Source organism: Triturus cristatus, chromosome 11 (genome assembly GCF_964204655.1).
Source record: "Triturus cristatus chromosome 11, aTriCri1.1, whole genome shotgun sequence".
Taxonomy (NCBI): Eukaryota; Metazoa; Chordata; class Amphibia; order Caudata; family Salamandridae; genus Triturus; species Triturus cristatus.
In genome coordinates this window covers 52058817-52081713 of record NC_140594.1, presented here as the reverse complement: position 1 = coordinate 52081713, position 22897 = coordinate 52058817, and the positions used below count along the sequence as shown (strand labels likewise).

Sequence of the window (22897 nt, the reverse complement as noted above, 5' to 3'; positions counted from 1 at the left end):
TCAAAAATGGAAATCAATTAGCAAAATCATTATTCTCATAATTACCTATTCTAGCTAAATGGGTCAGGACTGGTCTCTCGGTAAAGTCTCTCGAGCTGCCGTCCTCTGCATGTAGTCCAGAACGCGATGACCGCAAGGGACGCGTTGAATGTAAAGAGCGCAATGAACATGGACCCTCTCTAGTCTAACATTTTTATAGGGAAAATAACAAATAAAAAGTTACAAACAAATGTTGAATATCCGTTGAGCCGCTGAGCAGAGCGAGCAGGAAAGGAAGTCTCTTGGTTACATTTAGAAAACCTCCGCTCAGGAAAAATCACAAAAATAAAAAATACGGAAGAAGGAAACTCGAGTTTGCAAATGTTACTTTCGTAAAAGCTCTTCCTTGATATCTTAGCAGAGCCACCGCAGGCTAGTCATTGTTCATTGTGGCTTTATCCTTCTCCAAGGTCTGTTGGAATCGTTCCCGGAGCTGCTGTCCTCACGGAAAACTTTCTACCCGGGCAGAAGCTGCGGTCAGGTGACTCTTGACCATGTTCAGCAAAGCCTCTCATCAAAATTCAATCACTCGAGTGCAGGCTGTAAATGGCAGCCATCTTGTTTTAGGCCACAACAGACCATCTTAATTAACCCCTTCGCTGCTGCGGACATTCCGCTGCAGCGCTGGGGGGGGCAGCGCGGCGGGCCTGTGCTCATGACGGAGCCGCTCCGTCATGAGCCACAGTTGAGCTGTGCTCATGACGGAACGGTTCCGTCATGACTCCGCCCATTTGCGTTGTCGCCCCGCACAGGCGGGGAAACAGCGCCGCGCAGGCGGAGCGGCCGCCGACAGGATTGTCATGACGGAACCGTTCCGTCATGAGCACACGGCAACCGTGGCTCATGACGGAACGGTTCCGTCATGAGCAGGGAAGGGGTTAAAAGAAACACAAAACAACGTTACCACATCATAATGATTAAACAGTGTTAATCTCCACTAATACCCCTATGTGTATGTAATTAATCATTACAAATTAGTAATTTTAAATCAAAACATATAGACGAAACCGGAGCTTAAAACTCGATAAATTTTCAACAGAAAACTCTGCTCCAGCAATTGGTCCTTAAGCCCCCAAACTCCCGCTCCACTGCAGACGGACTCGAACGACTCGCACCCGGCCGGGGAGGCTGACACGCTCCCTTTCGCCGCGCACACGAACGGAGGCCGAATAAGGGGCCAAAGCGGGCGAGCGGGCTCAGCGCTGCGAGTACCACCGATTCAGGTACGCGTCAGCAGCGAGCCCGCCAGAGCGCGAGCACGCGCAAGAGAATGCCAATTACAGCGAGGTAACGCTAATAAAATACAATAAGAAAACATACACATGAGCATAAATGCGCAAAATACAGTGCGGTGCCCCCAAACCCATACACCACTAGTGCTAGAAAAGTAGTAAGGGAGAGGCACTTAACTGGCTGCGGAGCAGCAAAGAAAGAGGACGTGTGTGCCTCGGTTGGACATTATATAGGCACAGTCTCTATGGTTATGGAGTACAGAGTGCTCATGGGATTTGTAGTTTATTATGATATGCTGAATAAAAAAATATTGGTTTTAGGGCTTGCGCTCTGCGTGCACTGCGCAGCAGTGCTCGCGCAGGCGAGACTCCTTTTGTCAGGGTTCTGAAAGGGACCCTGGAAATGTACACGCTTGTGCGTGTTTTTAGTTTCTTGGCCTGCTATTGGCCTTTGCCTGCGTGTTCGTTTTTAAAATAGCACACAATAGGCCAAAGGCAGGAGCATTGCTCCGCTCATGGCCTATTGGTGTCTATTACGCGCATTCCTGCCATATGGTTTCAATTATCGTGCCCAGACACGGGCGCGATAATTGAAACCATATGGCGCGCACGCACCACTCGCAGCTTTGTTTTCAAAAGCGATCGCTTTCAGTTTTTTTTTTGTGGCCGGCTGTAGCTCTCTATTGATGGGGCTGCGGGAGTCTCTCCTCAACATATTAGTGATGGAAAGCCAATCAAACACGCTTACAGACACCTAAGCAATACGAAGTTCACTCTTGGAGTTTCTTTCCCAGAGCGTCACTAAGGTTTTGGGTACCACTCATTTGGGAGCCCTGGAAATGTTTCATGAATAGACAGTACACACATGTGACGGTGTGATACGATGCACCAGAGGAGTTCACTTTTTAATGAATACACCCTTGCCCCCGTCATACCTCGTCATGATCTCTGCTATGGACGGCCAAGTTCTTTAATACTTGGAATCTGAATGTGCAGCATCAGAAAAGCTATTAATATGACTAGGATTGGGTAATATTGGTGTACGTGAAATAACGGCTTCAGCCTTATTTCAGTACTTTTTAAAGCGTGAGGACGCATTATGGGCTGATATAGAGCAAAGCTGCCTTTGAGGCTAACATTCTCTCCCGTTTGGTTATCTCAATGTGTCATGTGGATATGTTGGAGCGGAGGGAGGTACACGAACAAACTGCATTGGATGATGGCATCAGCTCAATATAACAAGCATTTGCAATGCAATAGGTCTCGCATTATTAAAGTTTGAGCGATTGGCATTGCTAAATAACGCAACACCAATAGCTCAAACTTTACTAATGCGAGACCTATTGCTTTGCAAATGCTTGTTTTATTGGCTGCTGTAGTAAAGCAAAGAAAATGAGAAGCATAATCGGAGCCTCCGGTCCTGACAAAGAATTGTTATTGTGTGCACTGCGTGTTGACCTACTATAGCAGGCCCAATACCACACTATAATCCGGTGTTAAACTGGTACTAATGCGGTGCAACCGGATGTATGATGTTACAACGCATGCTTTTACAACGCATGCTGTTACAACAAATTTTTTACAACGCAAATGCTGTGAACAACCATTACAACGCAACTTTTACAACGCACTGCCATTACAACGAAACTGTTACAACGCAAATGCTGTGACAACGCATGCCATTACAACGCAAGTCCTTACATCGACTTGCAGTAGATGGCGTGCTAACATTAAAAAAGGGTAATTTACTATTCTAACTCCAGTCCACGTTGCAGTAGGGAAGGTGTTTGGATAGTAAACTACACTATTTTTAATGTTAGCACGCCATCTAGTGCAAGTCGATGTAAAGACTTGCGTTGTAATGGCATGCGTTGTCACAGCATTTGCGTTGTAACAGTTTCGTTGTAATGGCAGTGCGTTGTAAAAGTTGCGTTGTAATGGTTGTTCACCGGTGCAACCAATGCTCAGTGTTAATAAGTGTAAACATTGCTCAGTGTTAATAAGTGTAAACATTGCAAAATAATGAAGTAATCAAATGCGCCACATTAGCTGCATAATGTGCTTTTTCTTACCGCATAATTAGTCAACCCTACAGCATAATTTGGACCTCCCCTGCCTCATCATTATTCCAGTTGCCCTGCTGTCAACTAACCAACCACAATTCCCTTCTCAATCGCCCTCTCAGGTATTCGCAAACATTAGCCTAACGCTACCAATTGTGATTTGATTGTTACGTGGCTCTCTGACTTTAATTTCATAAAATAAATTCAATTAATATTTTTTTTTAAAAGCAGAGCCTTATTGACGCCTGTGTATTGCAGTCCCCGTTCTATGTAGACTACAAGGTCACGAGGGGACACCGTGTCTCTCGTCCTGGGTGCGGTTCTCATCCAATAAGAAGCTTTTATGTACACTGTCCATTCGTTCAGTAAAATGTCAGTCAGGAAAAGGTAATAGCTGATTGGCAAGCATTACGTAAATCGTACACCACCTCAAACCGGCATGAAAGGCCGAGAGGCGGATATTGATTGGCTGCAGAAGGCTAGTAGGCGGAGCGTTTTCTGTTGATGTAATTGGCCAGACTCTGGCAACAGGAAGCAAAACTTTCGTGCTGTCATTGGCTGCGGTGGAGCTTGAGGCACCCGGGGAAGCATGGCTGACAGAGGAGACTGGAGGGTGAGTGGCATGGACATAAATAAAGGACTGTCTGCCCATTGATTTATTGTGCCCCCTTTCATAAGGAAATCCGGGGGGGCACCCGCCGCAGGGTTGTTTATGATCACCCTGATAATGAGTAAACAAGCGTAACCAATCTCAGAATGCAAATGAAAGTTGGCCAAAATACCCGTTCTGACTTCAGTGAGGTATCTTTACCCAAAAAATTGACAAGCAGTTTTTAAAAAAATGACAAAAGAGAAATTCTCAAATTACAGAGCTTTTTTTTTACTTAAGCAGGTTAGTGAAATTTTTTCAGGAAAAATCAATTTGCTACGAAACCTATGCTAAATCAGTTACCAGGCTGAAGTTCCTATGTGGCTAGGGTTGCCACCTAACTGGCATTTCCCCAACCTAGCCCGTATTTTATTCATATGTTAGTAAATAGCGGTGTAAAATAGGTGAAATACTGTATTTTCTCCCTTTTGAACCGCAAATACTAGTAAAAATCATTAACAAAGTATTTGAGAGCCGACTAAATTATTTCTTAATGATTACTATAGCAACAGAGACATAATTTCGGTTATAAAAGAGTACTAAGAATTTTACACAAATTATTTCCGCCCATCAGCTCTTTACCCTCACAGGACAGCAAAACATAAACAAATGGCCAATTTTGCCTTCTGAGAACTATGGCAACCCACACATGACAACACTTTAGAAGAGAAAAGTGGGAGATTTAAAAATAAAAGAGAATGTATTCACCCCATTGAGTTCTATTGAAGCAGAATCAATTTCAGGGGGGAGACAGCCAAAATGAAGACATTTGTTTTATTTACAAATTAGGAGACTCTTGTCTGAATCAGGTCTTTTGGCATGCATGGCATCCATATGACTTGCTCCTAAAGATACTTCACCAAAGCAGGATGAGCAGTTTGCTGATTCCCATTTTACCAAGCCTTTTATGATAGAACCCTGTTATATCCCAGACGTGATCAAGCAGCAGGCCCTTACAGAAATAGGCCTTTTCAGGGTGTCATGAATGCACCTTCTGCAATTAATGCAGGTTCTCTCTTGAACACTTACGTTGAAATTGGCCCTAGTTCACAGTGGTGACCTGTGCACACGTGTGATGCATTCACTCAATTGAATCCCATATCCATTCCAACATTAGGTCCTCAGGCTAAGAGCCACTGGCTCTCTCAGGGCCACCGTTTTTAGGTCTCGCCTAGCTATTGCGTAGCAATTGCTATGCAAGACTCTAGTAAGGGGCTCCCAAAAGTGGATTGCATGGCGAGTACGCGCACAATCACGTGCATCGTGCCGCCATGCAATCAACTTTTGGGAAGCGCTTCAGCCCACTGGCGCGTGCACCTACTTCAAAGGGTCCGCTCCCCCGCCTGGAATGCGCTCCCCCGCCCCTTGCCGCTTCAAAGCCCGCGTTTAGCGAGATTAAAGTGACACTTCAATCTGGGCGCGAGACTGACGTACAGTAGTGCACGGGGAGCTCGAGCCCACGGGAAGACATACGCTACTTTTGTCTTCCTTGTTTGTTTAGACAGTTATACAGACGCTGGCTTTTCACTGACGAGACCACTCGATTGTGCTTGATTTCAAACATATGTCCCTTTTAATAGTCCCTTCCGGTTCATTTTGGGTAGGGGTGGCCTACAGTTTATTTCAACGAGCCTTTCGAAATTTTAGAGCTGTTCTCTCGTTCGAGTATTTTCACCGGTTCCAGCTCCCTTTCACCAAGATCACTTATAGCTTTTCTTCTTCACGCTGTATGTCAGCAGAGCGCTCCTGCGTCTCATCAAGGGCAGAAAGCGCTACCTAAGTGCTAAGCTAATACAATACACCGCACTCTCTTCCCACACAGCTGCTGCTCGCTACTCTCGTGGTGACGCGGTTTTCGCTTACTTATTTGTTGTGGAGAATCTAAATTATATAGCTCAATTCGTACTCATAGGGGTGGTTAGTCACTACAACTCCCAAAATTCATCCAGGTGTTAAATGAAGACTTACTTGGAACATGGTATCCCGGGTGTCGTTTTTTGTATTACCTGCAGTTAAAATGTCTCATTCTTTTCTGGTGGCATGTACACATTCCATTGTCGAGATTGCCACAATGAGTTAGGTTTTTGGCAACTCTCATATCAAGATTGGGGGACTTAACGTGGGTACTTGATGTAGATGCACAGCTCCTCAAGTGGCTGCTTGTCATGTGTACCGCTTTCATCCAGCCATGACTATTTAGTGAAAAGCACTTTGCATTCTGGGACTTGTAGTTTATATTTTACAAGCTTGGGCCTTTGCTTTAAGAGGCACAGCATGTAATATGCTGTTGCCTGTCTAAGATGTATAAAATGGCATGCAGCCCCTTTTGCCTTTGCGGACCTTATGCCCTTGCTACCTGGGCAATAAATACACTCTTGACGTGCCCGACACCCTCGCTCTTATGATGAAATAAGTGTATGTTGGAAGGCGGTTAGGAAAGAAACATTCCCACAGAGCCCTCTCATTTTCATCCTATCTCCTCGTTTCCTGTTCTGCTTCTTGCCTTGGGCTATCGGAGATTTTGACAGATCCAATGTGTCTGCTTGGATTGTTTGCTTCTATTAGACTTTCCTGGAAGCGCGCGCTGGGTCCCAGGCCTGTTCCTGTTTTTGAAGCCGCGTGCTTTTACTTCTGGTAATATCGTTCCGCGGATTGAGGCGAGAGCGCTTCTCTCGATGGAGGTCGCTCGCAGGAGCCTTTCTCATGTGACAGGGCGCAGGCTGGGCATAGTGAGAGGAAAGCAAACATTACATCTATCACTCTCTGCCGGTTCACTGCCAAGGGTGGCTTTCAAACGTCTACCACACACACACACACACACACACACACAACCACACACACACACAACCACACACACACACAACCACACACACACAACCACACACACACACAACCACACACACACACAACCACACACACACAACCACACACACACAACCACACACACACAACCACACACTACACACACAACCCCACTCGCAACCCCACTCGCAACCACACACACAACCACACACTACACACACAACCCCACTCGCAACCCCACTCGCAACCACACACACAACCACACACACACAACCACACACACACAACCACACACAACCACACACACACAACCACACACACAACCACACACACCAACCACCCACACAACCACACACACAACCACACATACAACCACACACACGACACACACAACCACCCACACACACGTGCAGCCACACACACACACAACCACACACACAACCACACACACACACAACTAAACACATAACCACACCCACAACCACACCCTCAACCACACACCCACAACCACACACACACAACCACACACCCACAACCACACACACCCACAACCACACATACAACCACACATACAACCACACACACAACCACACACACACAACCACCCACACACAACCACCCACACACAACCACCCACACACAACCACCCACACACAACCACCCACACACAACTAACCACACACACAACCACACACACAACCACACACACAACCACACACACGCCCACAACCGCACCCACAACCACACGCATACACAACTACACACACACACACAAACACACAACCACACACACACACACAACCACACACACAACCACACCAGGCATTGGCTTAGCCAGTAGGTCTCGCCTTTGGGACCGTATAAGTGTTTAGCCACACAACAGTTGATGTGGTTGCACCAAGGATATTGTGCTGCATAACTAAATACTTAGAAGGTCCCAAAAGCGAGACCTATTGGCTATGCCAATGCTTGTTCTAAAAATTGACAATGAGGTGCTCGTGCATCACAAGCATCCATAGGGGGACCAGGTGTCCCAGGAAATTACCTGTTTTAGATATTTGTCCTTGTGTCTTGACACTTTTTTCAGTTTTAAAGTTACTTGGAGATGGATGGACTGAGCATGAATAGCTACAGTAAAACTCTGTAAATCAGTGCTTCCCGAACTTTTCAGAACCATGGCACAATTTTTAGAATGATAAGCTTTCGCAACCCATCTAGCATTAATGGGTGTGAGACTGGGGCGATTTTTTAATGTAATAGTACACATGCTTTCAAAATGCTGTGAATTACCAAAATAACACTCTTTACAATTTTTGTGTTCCTCTCTAACAGCAATTATTTTTAAATATCATAACCTTGACCACGCTCTTCGATATTTCTTTATTGGACAGTGGCCAAAAAATGGATCTGCCCATACAAGTGGCAGATGGTAAACTGCACTGGAGCTGGAACACTTTTCAGAGTGGGGTGATTTTAGCAACTTTGAAAAACTCCTTCTACAGCAGAGTGTGGGGTAATGCCTCATATCCATTTTTGTGTTAAAACGAGGCCCATTTTGGACTCATATATGTGATATATATAGCAGTAGTATGTAACACGAACACTGCCCAAGAGCATTGGAGCGCTTTACATGAGTTCCGGATTACATTACATAAGATCAGATTCAGTTTATTGTTTTTAAGCACAGGAGATTAAGTGACTTGCCCAGATCCAATGCCGGAACTCAAATCTCGTTCCCTAGATTCAAAGTCAGCAGCTCTGGTGCTTAGCCCACATCCATAATTCTAAATTGGTTTGTGTAGTACACCAGTGAATGATTTTGTATGATCTTGTATAGTGAGCTCATTCTTTGGTAAAATGGCTTTGTGAAGTAAAAAATAGTAAAAGAAATACTGAAATGTTCACCAGGAGTCTTACTTGGGAAAACTTGCAGAGGTTTGTTTTGAAACTTTACATACTTCAGCACCTGTGGTGTTGTAACAATTTTCAGAGTGGGGGTGCTGAAATCAATGTTACATCACTGAATTCATAGGGATTGTGAATAGTCCTAGATTCACACAAAGCGTAGTAAATGTATTCAGCAGGAGAGTGGTAAGGGTGTAGTTTGTAGCTGGTGGTGCATTTTGGAATAACATTTTATTAATTTTGCCAAGTACACAGATATATTCACATTTATGTCTGTAGCACCATAGAACACTTTTTAAAACATATACATATGATTGCATTCACAATGTCAACGCTTCTCTGAGTTCTCTCCGTCTTAATGTCAGGTCTGCCAGCGGGGATGTGCATAGGGACCCTCTATAACTATTCCACGCCTTCCATTTCCTTTCCCACTTTTTAGGGCACCCTCTAATAATGAACACTTCTTTTTCAGCTATCATGCATCTGTCGAGCTCCTGTACCCATATTCGTAGGTGGTGGTGCATTTTGGAGCACGCTGTCGCAGATATATTGCTTAAGCATCATGCAGTAGCGCACTGTCATATACAAGCAGCACATTTTCCATTGAAATGGTCGCTACATTTCCACAGACATTCAGTTTTACTGATAAAACTATATAGCTCACAAATGATAATTGGTGGAAATCAGGTTTCAGTGAATATTTACCATTTGCACATCACCAAGTAACATTGTCATGATTTTTTTTTGATCCTATTAAAATGTTTGTTTCCGTACCATTTGAGAATTACAAAAAAATTTGCTTTATTTTTGCTTTCCTTACTGCTGATATATTCTAAAACATGTGTATAGGTAATTTATAGGACTTTACATTTTGTTGTGTTACAAAAAATTGCATTGTACAGCCCTTCCTATCACACTTTCAGCAGCCCAGCAAGATTGTCACATAGTTCACTTTGAAAACAGAAGACATAGCCTGACATTTGACCTCTGTCGTTGAAGCAAATATAATAGAAAATAAATTCCTAGGCAACTGAACAGATAAGTATCCCCCTATAGTGTTAAGCTCAGTGAACCAGAACCAAAATATGTGCAATCTTATATCAAATCATTTAATCTTCACATATACAAATTCATAATAATCATTTTTATTTGTTAAAACCTATAACAGTGTTGAATACATTCAAAACATCATATCGTTTCATAAAAATACATTAAAAATATACATAAAACACCATGTGCGTGGCAGTTGTTAAATCTTCGACGCACGTTTCGGCGTAAAGAACGCCATCATCAGGAATTGCCACAAAATTCTCTGAAAAAACGATAAAAATATACTTGATATCAAACGTTGAAATGTCACTATTGGTTACTGAACATTTTCATTGAGCTACTTTAATCATATAAAACTTGATACAGCTAAGATGCATACACTCTTCTTTTTTTTTGACAATTCTTTTTTTTTATTGGCATTTGCATAAACATTACATAGAGGCACATAAGATGCATACACTCTTTATAAACATTGGTGCCTTATTATATTACACTAATTTCATTGGAATCACATTGTAAAGTATGGAAAAAGCAAAGGTGAAAGATAGAAAATAAAAGAGATAGAAATTAAACTAGTTCTATTAATTGAATATCTTCATTTGCATATGGTCTCCCTATCTGTATGCTTACAATTAGGTAGTAGATCGTTATCCAGATATTGAAGGGTTCAGTCGACGTGTCCTTTTAATTCTGGATGTTCGTCACGTTTCTATTTACCTCCCGATATGTTAAAAATCTAAAAATAGTTCATATCGCCATGTTAGATATACTGTGATTTCCAGTTGGATTTTAGCGATACATAGTATAAAACAAGGTAGACTCAATTAATATTTATGAAATCTAGACATTTCTATTTCTCTTGGAAATTGCCTTATCATATTTCAACTAGTACATTTGAAGCAAATATGACAAGATTAACGCAAAATGGAAAGGCATCTTTTATGCTCATTTGCGACTTACCAGAAAAATTGACTGGCGACCCAGTTTGGGAAACACTTTTGTATTCCTGCCTTCCACCAGTGCTTCAGTAGTGTGAAATCACCTTAGTAGTTAACTTCTGTTAAAAAACAATAACTGTACTGCATCAGCCATATGCATGCAGCTCAGCAGGCAGCAGGAGCATCAGCCCTCAATCCACTCCCTTTTGGCTTCTTCTCATGTCTCTGGGGCATAGCTAAAAGTGCCTTGCACAGTTACTGACCCTCAGACCTGTAATATTTGATAAATAAATACTTCAAACTATAGTGTTTAGCTCATCGAGCACACCTTTTTCTGGGCACCAGTATGTAGGAAGCTGGCTCTCTGTATAGTGTACCAAAATGAGGTGCACTGTGTAGAGAGTCCACAAGATGCTGGATCTTTCTCAATTGGGATTCATAGCTGCTCACAGCATAGAGACTGCGCTGGTGGCAGTCACAGACTTTTTACGTTGTACTTTGGATGCTGGTTTCCCTGCCATGCTTGTGTTGTTAGAGCTTTCAACGCCGTTTCCCATGCAGTTTTGATCAACAGGCTGCAGGCAATTGGTGTCGGAAGCAAGGCCCTACTGTGGCTGGCATACTTCAGACTGAGCTGTAAAATCGATCATGCTGGGCCCATTCAAATTGTTGCAGTATCTCCATTAAATAGGGAGGGGCCTCGGGGCTCCTCCCTAAGCCTGGCTTTGTTTAACATCTATGTGGCCCCATTTGCCCTGATTGTTAAATCTTGTGGCTTTGATGTAATCTCATATGCCAATGACGCTCAGCTGATCATCTCGATGGAGCAGGATATTGGTGAAGCAAAACGCTGCTTCCAAGACTGTCGTAGGAAAATTGCTAATTGGATGACAACCAACTGTCTCCAGCTGAATGTTGAAAAATCTGAGATCTTACTGTTTGGGAAAGCCCAGGGCCTCTGGAGCCCTGAGCGGTGGCCTGCGGAGCTGGGGGTAGCTCCATCACCATGTCATGCTGTGAAAAATCTGGTCATTAAACTAAATCAAAAACATTCCATAAAGAATCACATCATGCCATTATGCGGTTTCTGTTTTGTGACTATGTGACTCCTGAGGAGGGTCTTTCCTTGGCTACCATCTTTTGCCAGTAAAACGCTGGTCCAGGCCTTGGTCATAAGACATCTTTCCTACAGTAATTAACTATTTATGAAAGTTAATTACATCTTACTGTCTAAACTCCAGGTGGTGCAAAATACTGCTGCCCGCCTCGTCAGATATGGCTGGCTCTTCCCTCGGTTCCTATTTTGAGAGATCTGCATTGGCTTCTTATTCTGAAATGTATTTTGTTTAAGACCTGTTGTCCCACTCATAAGTCCTTGATAGACAAGGCCCCTCCCTACCTAATGGTTAAATTGCATTGCCACCGGCTTCCTGCACTTTAAGATTGAGCGACAAGGAGCATCTGACAGTCCCACATGTCTGCACCACTAGACACCGTGCCAAAGCTTTCTGTTTCGTGGCCCCTCTTGCCTGAAATCAGCTGCCTTTCCATCTCCGTTGTTGCATAGACTTTGTTAAATTCAAGAAAATGTTGAAAATGTGGCTGTTTTATTGTCTGGAGACTTGCATGAGCGCCGGGATATACCCTCCTTGGTATGATTCGCTGCGCTTTATCAAATTCAAGCATATCTTTCAAGGTCTGTAAGCGATTATTAAGGGATCTCAGAAAGCCCCTTATGAAAAGCCTGGAGCTGGGGAGGTCCCTGGCACAGTCTAATTTGAGACGCACCTTTAGGATCTGTTACTGTTTATAATTTAGCACATTATAGAGCATTTTGACAAGAAATACTGTGCATGGCAACAGAAAATCAATCAATCAATCAGAATATTTGTAAAGCGCACTACTCACTCGTGAGGGTCTCAAGGCACTGGGGGGGAAGGGGGAGGGGTGCTGCTACTGCTCGAATAGCCAGGTCTTGAGTAGCCTCCTGAAGGTTAGTAGGTGCTGGGTCTGCCGTAGGCGGACGGGGAGGGTGTTCCAGGGCTTAGCGGCGAGGTGGGAGAACGATCTGCCGCCGGTGGTCGCTCTTCGGATGCGGGGGACGGTGGCGAGGGCGAGGTCGGCGGAGCGGAGCTGCCGGTTCAGGGTGTAGAAGGTGAGTCGTCTGTTGAGGTATGCCGGTCCGGTGTTGTGGAGTGCCTTGTGTGCGTGGGTGAGGAGCTTGAAGGTGATTCTCTTGTTGACGGGAAGCCAGTGCAGGTCTCTCAGGTGGGGTGTGATGTGGCTGCGGTGAGGGATGTCGAGGATCAGGCGTGCGGAGGCGTTATGTATATGTTGTATTAGTTTCAGGAGTATGGCTGAGGCTCCTGCGTAGAGGGCGTTTCCGTAGTCCAACCTGCTGCTGACGAGGGCCTGGGTGATTGTTTTTCTTGTCTCGATGGGGATCCACCTGTAGATCCTGCGGAGCATGCAGAGAGTGTTGAAGCAGGAGGACGAGACGGCGTTGACCTGCTTGGTCATGGAGAGTGTTGAGTCAAGGATGAACCCCAGGTTGCGTGCGTGGTCGGTGGGTGTTGGTGCTGCTCCCAGTACAGTCGGCCACCAGGAGTCGTCCCAGGCCGAGGGGTTGGAGCCGAGGATGAGGACTTCCATCTTGTCCGAGTTCAGCTTCAGACGGCTGTTCTTCATCCACTCTGCGACGGCTTTCATTCCTTCGTGGAGGTTGGTTTTGGCGGTGAGGGGGGCCTTGGTGAGGGAGAGAATCAGCTGGGTGTCGTCGGCGTAGGACATGAGGTTGAGGTCGTGCAGTCAGGCGACTTGAGCTAGCGGTGCCATGTAGATGTTGAACAATGTCGGGCTGAGGGAGGAACACTGGGGTACGCCGCAGATGATCTCGGTGGCTTCGGATCGGAAGGGGTGTTCATGATTTTGATGGTTTCCTTGTCGTTTATGTAAGTCCAGGTGAGCAGGGGGTCGGTGTGGGTGGTGGCCGTGGGGTCAGAGGTCTCGGTGGCTGTCAGGGTGGTCATGGTGGTGAAGCTGTCGTGGATGTCTGCGATCTTGCGATGGAAGAAGGTTGCAAGGGAGTCGCACAGGTCTTGCGAAGGTAGGATGTCGCTGGGGTTGGAGTGTTTCTTAACGATGTTGAAGAGCTCTTTGCTGTTGTGTGCGTTGTTGTCTAGGTGGTCTTTGAAGGAGGCCCTTTTGGCGGATCTGATGAGGTGATGGTGTCTGCGGATGGCATTCTTGTGGGCTGCGTAGCTGTCCTGTGTCTGATCGCGGAGCCATTTCTTCTCTAGTTTTCGGCAGGTTTGCTTGGAGGCCTGGAGGTCAGCGGTGAACCAGCTGGCTTTCTTGTTGGTGTGTCTGTTGGAGGGTTTCTTGATCGGGGCGAGGGTGTTGGCGCAGTCGTTGATCCACTGTCTGAGGTTGCGGGCGGCTGTGTCGGCGTCGGTCGGGTCGATGGGTAGGCTTCAGGCAAGGATGGTGTTTAGCTGGTCTTCCGTGACTTTGCTCCAGCAGCGGCGGGGGATCTGTTGGGTGCGGTGGTGCGAGGTGGGTTTCCGAAAGGTGAAGTGGGTGCAGCGATGGTCGGTCCAATGGAGTTCGGTGGTGTGCCTGAAGTAGACGTGGGGGCTCGCGGAGAAGATGGGGGTCAAGCGTGTGACCAGCAGAGTGGGTGGGAGTTGTGACGAGCTGTCTGAGTCCGAGGTTGTCGATCAGGGTGGTGGAGTTGGTGTCATTGTTGTTCTCGAGGTGGAAGTTCAGGTCCCCGAGGAGGATGTAGTCTGTGGATGCAAGTGCGTGCGTACTGACGGAATCAGCGATGGAGTCGCTGAACTGTGGCCGTGGTCCGGGGGGGTCTGTAGACGAGGGTTCCTCTGAGGATGGTGTTGGGATCGGTGCGGACCTGGAAGTGCAGGTGTTCAGCGGTGCTGAGGGTGTCGTCGATGCTGGTTGAGACTCTGAGGGTGTTCCTGTGGACGATGGTGATTCCTCCTCCTGTTCCGTTGGTTCGGTCCCTGTGGGTGATCTTGTAGCCGTCCGGGATGGCTATGGCGATGTCAGGTGCTGAGGAGGGGTTCATCCAGGTCTCCGTCAGGAAGGCGACGTCTGGGGAGGTGGAGTCGAGTAGGTCTCAGAGTTCGATGGCGTGTTTGCGGGCGGAACGGGTGTTGAGTAGAATGCATCTGAGGTGGTTGCGACCTTCCTCAGTGGGTGGAATGGCGGGTCGGATGCTGGTGAAACTGCAGCTCCTGCAGGAGAAGGGTCCTTGGGTGCGCTTCGGGGCATCCAGGAAGCAGGTGTGAGATCGTCTGGTGTTGAGTGCGAGGAGGGTGCTGACATCGTAGTGGAGACAGGCGTCGTGTGTTCGCGGGGGCCAGGGGTTCTGGTGCTAGGCGCGGTCCAGGCACGGACGGGCGCAAACGGGCTTGCCTTAGGCACGCCTCTGGCACGCAGCAGTCGCCATATAAGGGGAGGTGGGAGGGAGGAGCAGCTGGGAGGCGGGAGCGGGGTGGCGAATGGGCGTGCAGAGGGGGGCGGGCCGCAGGGGAGGCAGCGGCGAGAAAACGAGTGGGTGATACAGATGGCAAAGGGGACAGTAAAACCAGTGCAAAACAGAAATAAGGCGAAAAAACTGCTAAAACAGCTAAACAAGTACAAAAAACAATTTACAGGAGGCACAAAATACAATAAGGCTGAAAAGGAGGGGCAGCTAACTAACAGCAGCGGCGAACTTACAGCAGCAGCGGGCTGAAGGCACGAACAAACAGGTGGTGCTGTGCAGCGTGGGGAGCGGCCTAACCTGAAAACATGGTACTTAGGACAATATAGCAGCTAGGGTGGGTACAAAGAGATGGGTTGGATATGATGGATGGTTAGCAATACATGACAGTTCCTATGTTTATCATAAAACATTAGAGTGACAGATTGATGTGTGGAAACATAGTTAAAGATGCTTATTCTCCCACTGCAGCGGTTCAAATCCGATGTTATTCACTGGAAAATACTGCCCCTTACCCTCCTGGGAAGGGCGGCCCTTTTCAAAATGCTGGCACTTCCCCGTTTCCTCTATGCCCTTCAAAACACATCCGTACCCATCCCTGAGTCCTATTTCTTAAAGATCGATGCAGCACTGCGTGGGCTGTTGTGGGAAGCTGGTACACCGCGTATCGCGATGCAAAAATTGACTATGGGCTGGTATGACGGCGGGATTGGATTGCCGGATCTACGCCTTTATTACCAAGCGACGCAATTGATTGCGATTAACCAGTGGGTGTTCGGGTCATATGACGACCCCAGCTTTCGAATGGACCGTTGGCTCATGGGAAAGGGAGGGTACAACCGGGCGCTGTACTCCAACCCGAAGAACCTTGGCCTGACTGGCCCGATGGTCCCGATGGCCCGAACGGTGGAGGTCTGGCATAAGCTCCAGAGGCGCATGGGGTGGTGCGGAAGGCTGACGAAGGCCACCCCGCTCTGGGAACCTGACTGTCTGGGCCAGCTGAGCACCTGCGCAGGATTCGATAAGTGGGATCTTATTGGCATCTCTAAGGTGGGGGACGTCTGGGGTAAAGGTAAGCTGCCGACATTCGCAGAGCTTCAACTCAAGTACCAGCTTGCTCCCTCGGAGCCCTTTCGCTATCTACAAATCAGCCATGCTATCGACCGCGCCTTGCCCGCGGATTCCTCCCTTCCGAATTACTCGCCTTTGGAGTACAGATTGCTGCTAGATCCAATGGACTGCAGGGCTATCTCCTTAACGTATAAAAAGTTAATTAATAATCGCACTGACTCGATGCAGAACGTTCGGGCCCGGTGGGAAACAGATGTGGGTGACCTATCTGACGAAGACTGGAGGGATGCGTTTGCCTCCCCTCGGGAGGTGGCGAGACCAATGCGACTCCGGCTGGTTCAGCTCAAAGTGCTGCACCGGGTGTACTTCGATGCACCCTTGCTGCGTAAAATAGGTAGGCGTCCTGATGAGCACTGCCTGCGGAATTGTCATCAAGTTGGCACATTTATACATATATTGTGGGCCTGCCCCCCTGTACACCACTATTGGGTAGAAGTCACGCGGCAGATGGCGCGGGCCATTGGTAAGGCGATCACCCCCTCCCCTCAGCTATGCCTTCTCAATGTGTGGGATGATACCGACCTCACCCAAGCGGAGCAGGAGTGGGCGGCATTGGGTTGGGCCACAGCTAAAAGGAATATTGCTCAGATGTGTGGTGTGGCCGCTGTTCCACCGCTGCGCGCATGGGCCAATGATATGGATTTCTCGATGGTGGCGGAGCAAACAGTCTATAAAGGTCGAGGCTGCCCTGCAAAGTGGGATCACAAATGGGGGCGATGGAATAAATATCGGGGGGACATTTTGCATTTCTCCCCCAATAGAACTCTGACGAGAAAGACAGGCCATACTAGACAGTTTGGGAGTTGGGGCGTCGTCCTGAGCGCCTGGAGCAACCTAGCCGAGATACTGGGTGGTGGGTCCCCCTGTTCCTTACCGGGGTCGAGAATCACCTCTTTAATGTGCCGCGACTGGGGGTGACTTTGACCTAGCTGTCATCAATGCAATGCTCACTATCTCATATGCCCAACTTGTATTCCGTCTATGTCGGTGCTATGCATGTGTCATGACCACTGTAATGCTGCATATTTTGTTGTTAATAAAAAGTTATTTAAAAAAAAAAAAAAGATGCTTATTCTAAGATGCGATGGTCCTTGATAAAGAGAAGAGCTTGTGGTGTTGCAACATCAGGAAGGCCCCTCAGTGGACAAACATAGTAACAAAAAATGTTTTTATTAAAAACAAGGCAAGACTAGCTCAAAAGAGTTCACTTTTGATCTTCATAGTTAAAAGACTCCCATTGATAAATTGATCCTCACCAGGTGTATGATTGAAACGTTGAGGGCAAACCTTCTACACAGAGAAAACTCTGTAAAGTACTTCAGTGTTGGTGGTGTGGGTAGAGACCACCTGTACTGACTATGTGATTTTCATGACTGAAAAATGCATTGAAGAATATAAAAATCAGTATTTTAGCTTTAAACAGGCATGCAGCATATGGGAAAGTATATGCCCCAAATCCAAGCTGTGCGAGCTGACTATTTGGAAAAGGACAACACAGACATGGACATACTGGGCTATAATAAGAAGTAGTAGTCCAGATCTGCAGACCACTTGTCCGTCTGTCTCTGCGCTTTATCTATGCCATGGTTATTTTTGGCTTTCAAGAAAAAGCCAATAGTCCCCAAAGTGGCTTTGAATAATTGTACAGCTGCCTATTGACCCCCTCTTTTTTTCAGAGTAATTGTGCTGCCAGACATTCCTATTTAATATTGTATCTGATATTAAATGTATCTTTTCTCCTAGCCGCCACGTGCTTGTGACGATTACTGGTCTGAATGGAAGCACTGCAAGAGCCTTCGAAATTGGTTCCACTATTATTATACCTTTGGGGAAATGCCTTCTTGCCAACAGTGGAAAACTGACTACACTGCATGCCAGGACTGGGAAAAAAAGCACAGCCCTGCAGCTAAGGTATGAAGGGTGAAACCATATTCGATCCCTAGACCTAGGTACGTATGGACCAAAAGGCCCACTTGCCTGTGCGCTAGGTTAATGTAGACCTTACCGAGTTCCATGTCCTGTTTTTTTTCCTAGACTAGAATTTTTTTCATTTTATTTTTTTCAATTCAGTTTCTGATTTCACCATCACTCCTTTATGCAATGGTGTAACCTCTTTTTTATCAATCTTGAACATGTCATGCCAAATACATTTCTGACCCCTTTAGAGCTACCCCTCTGCGGCTACTCTTCCCCTCCCCACTGTACATATGCCACAGAAAGTTTAAATATTTTGACTATACCTTTGCTTCCCCTCTTCCAAATTGTGCAGAATTGGGGCCATGCATCCTATATATCATTCATTTTTCCAATTAAAAAATATGGATCTGAATACTGCTTAATGATAGTAATGCCCTCAGTAGCTGTGCTCCTCCTTTTCAACACCTTGCTCGCCAGAAGCAGTCTGCAAAGAATTTTTTTTACGAGACTAAAGCAGTTGAGGAGAGCGCAACATGTTTCTGACATCCATCATCTAAACGCTGCTGCTTCGGTCTTGACAATCTGACTACCGCAGAAATCGGAAGAAGCTTGGTTGAAATCTAGATACGTTTTGTAAACAGTGTACATGTAACCTGCAGAGCAAGTTCTGACCGGTTGTGGACAATATTTGCTGCATCTGTTTTTATACTGTTGCATCAAAGAAGCTTCAAATGTTGGCATGAGCTGATTTTGCTGTGCCAGCCCCTTAAGGCCAGAAAGCTTTACTGAGACATTGGTAGCAGACCAAAACTGCCAGAGCCTCTGGTTGCAGCACCACAGTGCACTTTTACATTCCCTCTGTTTTTTGTCTACAATATAAGTATTCCTCTTGTCTATTTCAATTCAGTTACTGCTTTTACCCCAAAACTCATGCTGGAAGCTAGTTCTCCTTTTCTGTAACTTCATATTATCTCTGATCCTCACAATTCAGGGGGTTTCCTAGTCACCCCTTCTTCTAAAAACAATCATCTGCTGAAATATACTCGTGCCTATAGGGGTATTTAAATGTCCATAGTACCTTATACTCCTCTACTGTAAGTTTATTTAATAGAATCAAGTCTCTCCCTTCATTATCTTTTGCACTAATGCACCAGCCATGCCTATTAACATTTCTCTCTAAATGTTTCTCATTCTAAACAGGGTGAGGCCCTTGTGTTTTGCTTCATGAGTGTTCTCATGCAAAACAATTAAGTTGTCCCCCTCTGGGATTGCCCTGGGAAATTGGAACACCTTGCCCCCTGAAGTCAGAATGAATCTCTCAACTGTATCCTTCAAGAAAGAAGTCAAAGGACTCCTTATGAACAAATTTCTTCCCTAGATCCTACGATAACCATCCCGATTCCTCAATCACACTCATGACTACTTCTCACCGGCTACATTAGTGTTTTCGACTTACCAATCCTGACTTTACCCGCCCTACTCTCGACACTGCCTGATCATTCAATTTTCATGACTATGATATTTTTGTTTTTATTGGATCATCTCCTCTCTTTCAGCACAATGAAAAGCGCACCCTTCCGTTTTGGAATACTATCTTATCCTGTATTTTTTCTCGAATATGACATTGTTATTATTGCTCTGCTCTCTGTAAGTTTGTAAAGCGCTCTGATACCTGCAAGGTTCATGTTCGCGCTATAAAGAACTATCAAAATAATAATTAAATATATAAAACATGCATAATAATGAGGACAAGTCTCCCTGAAAGATGATAATTTTGACCTGAGGTTTACAAGTAGGTTAACCCCTTCGCCGCGGCACGAATTCCGCCGCGGCGCTGGGGGGGTTCAGGGTCAGCGCGGCGCCGCCATGCTCGTGACGGAACCACTCCGTCATGAGCCACGAGCGCGCTGTGCTCATGACGGAGTGGTTCCGTCACGTCTCCGCCCACTCTCATTATTCGCCCACACAGGCAGGGAATCAGCGCCGCGAGGGCGGAGCGGCCGCAATGGCCGCAGCATGACGGAACCACTCCGTCATGCGCACACGGCGCCCGTGGCTCATGACGGAGTGTTGTTCCGCCATGAGCACGCAAGGGGTTAAATTAGGCTTTCCTTAACTCGAACCTTGCAAGCACAGTTGCCCAAAGCTTTGGCATTGATGTAATAATGTGTCAATATTGAGAGGGTAGCTGTTCCTAAAGATTTGAGAGAGAAGATTGTGTGTGCTCTAAGTATGGTCGGGCCAAATGAGTGTGTGGAATTTCTCCTTTGAAATATAGTGCCCTCACACACCCTTTCGGGTGTCCTGCTTCATCATGGGGCGTTGCTCCTCGTGGGGGTGGCGCTGCAGTCCCCCAGGGGCCCCGCAAGAGGGCCCTTTATCGGAGATCTTTTTGGAGACGCCGCAGTTGTGCATGGGGGTGTGTGGGTCTATCTATGAGGGAAGTGAGTGGTGCGTTAAAACTACTAGGTAGAAGCCAAGACCTTTATTCACGGCTCTGTCTAGTATAGATTAAAAATGATCCTGGAGCTCCTCAGGGAACAAAATAATGAGGGCAGATATAAAATTTACTGCAGCTCTCAGGATAAAGGAGTGAATAGGGGGTGAAAGTCCTAGTAAATAGTTCACATGCAGGTAGAGTAAATTAATGCCAAAAAAGAGCTTATAAGACAAAGTGAAGGAGACCGCTACGAAGCATGCCTGTTGTGAATGAACACTTGTTGTGCCACTGTGCAGTGAATTCACAACATGTATTGAATTATGAATACGATAGATGCCGTGTTTTTCTTTTCCCTTTTTCTGTCTATGTGTGTGTTTGTCCTTGTTTTTACCTTACTAGGTTGGGTGTAGGTTTCCTAAAAGAAGGAGCACCTACCAGCGCGAGGACGCTATATCCCCTTACTATCAAGGTACTATAGGTTCACAGTACTCTACTTCACTGGCACCTATTTCAAGTAATTCATATTCTTTACACTCACTTTTTTGATTTGGTCCTGACGAAACGCGATTGGATCCCTTATGGACCTACTCTGAAGCGCGAAACATGTTGACCCTATTTTACTAGGACTTTCACCCCCTATTCACTCCTTTATCCTGAGAGCTGCAGTAAATTTTATATCTGCCCTCATTATTTTGTTCCCTGAGGAGCTCCAGGATAATTTTTAATCTATACTAGACAGAGCCGTGAATAAAGGTCTTGGCTTCTACCTAGTAGTTTTAACGCACCACTCACTTCCCTCATAGATAGACCCACACACCCCCATGCACAACTGCGGCGTCTCCAAAAACATCTCCGATAAAGAGCCCTCTTGCGGGGCCCGTGGGGGACTGCAGCGCCACCCCCACGAGGAGCAACGCCCCATGATGAAGCAGGACACCCGAAAGGGTGTGTGAGGGCACTATATTTCAAAGGAGAAATTCCCCACACTCATTTGGCCCGACCATACTTAGAGCACACACAATCTTCTCTCTCAAATCTTTAGGAACAGCTACCCTCTCAATATTGACACGTGATTTTGAGGGAGCATGGGTACTGGACCTATTCTCTAATTATGCTCCCGGTCCCCCCCCTCTTTTTGTAATATGATTGATGTAATAATCACACAATTGTCTCTACTTTGTTTGCCTTGTAGGAGGCTCTATGCAGAAGCGAGCAGAGCCGTCTTGAAGAGAAGAAGAGATATGAGCCAGTGTGGACTTTGCGTAGGACTCCTCCCAATGAGTGGTATCTCCCCCTGCGCTCTGAGAAACCGAAGCAATGAAGAGGCAGCAGAGAACCAACCAGGAACCCTGTCCTGAGCCACATAACGTGGCTCTTGTAATTTTGTGCAGTCTCTTCTAGAACGTTGCTAACCTCGAGGAAGGAGGGAAGACTTCTTCTCCATATAAGCATGAATGTTTCTGGATGCTTGAACTTTGAGCCAGTCTTTATAATGGAATCACTGTAAAATATTCACACATTAAAGCTGTTGGATGTGAGCTGCAGTGCGTAAAATGTTTTCGGATACCAGGATGGAATTGTTAAGAAATGGCACTTTTAAATTAGTACTTTAGGTTAACTCTGCAAAGCAAAGGTGTTCAGCTCAGCTTGACACTCAATTTATAGGCGATGGGCACTGTCATTTTACAGAATCTCAGTCTAGAGTGGGGTAATCATGAGTATAGAGGAGAGAAATGGAAGACTAGCTCCACCGAGGCGTAGGAGAATAAGGAACTGCACTCACAAGGTATGCCAATGGTGTGTTTTTTGGCATCCGAATGAAGATGTCTCCCAAGTTTCTTTAAGAGTGATATAAAGTGAAAGAGGGAGTATTATTGATATGAAAAGTGATATGCGTAAGTAGGCCATTTATTCTGCATCTGTTCCTATGGTGTACCCGTGTTCAAAGTAAGGATACGGTTTTAAAGTGGAGATGCATGCCTGTACCCAAAGTGCAGTTCTGGGTTAAAACTGACAGTCTCACTGTCCTGTATCTTACTCAGTTCTGCAGGTGGAGTTCACTTTGGGCTCTATAATGCCACATTTTAGGGGGTGCTACACTGCCCAGGCACCACTTGGGCTGGTAGCTGTCCCTCTTTTGATGCAGTGCTGAAGGAAAAGTGCTGTCGGGGCATCAGCAGTAGAGATAGAGGCAAATGTGCCCTAAAGTCGCTGTATACTGGGG

General features: G+C 46.1%; 1 protein-coding gene across 1 annotated transcript; it reads left to right on the top strand.

Annotated features, from left to right (window-relative positions):
• The first annotated feature begins 3853 nt into the window (after positions 1 to 3853).
• Positions 3854 to 22211, top strand: C11H22orf39 (chromosome 11 C22orf39 homolog). The gene is made up of 3 exons (XM_085634960.1): positions 3854 to 3947; positions 18060 to 18227; positions 21866 to 22211. The coding sequence occupies exons 1-3, from the start codon at positions 3924 to 3926 to the stop codon at positions 21992 to 21994; spliced, it is 321 nt and encodes a 106-aa protein (XP_085491086.1). The 5' UTR covers positions 3854 to 3923; the 3' UTR covers positions 21995 to 22211.
• The last annotated feature ends 686 nt before the right edge of the window (positions 22212 to 22897 follow it).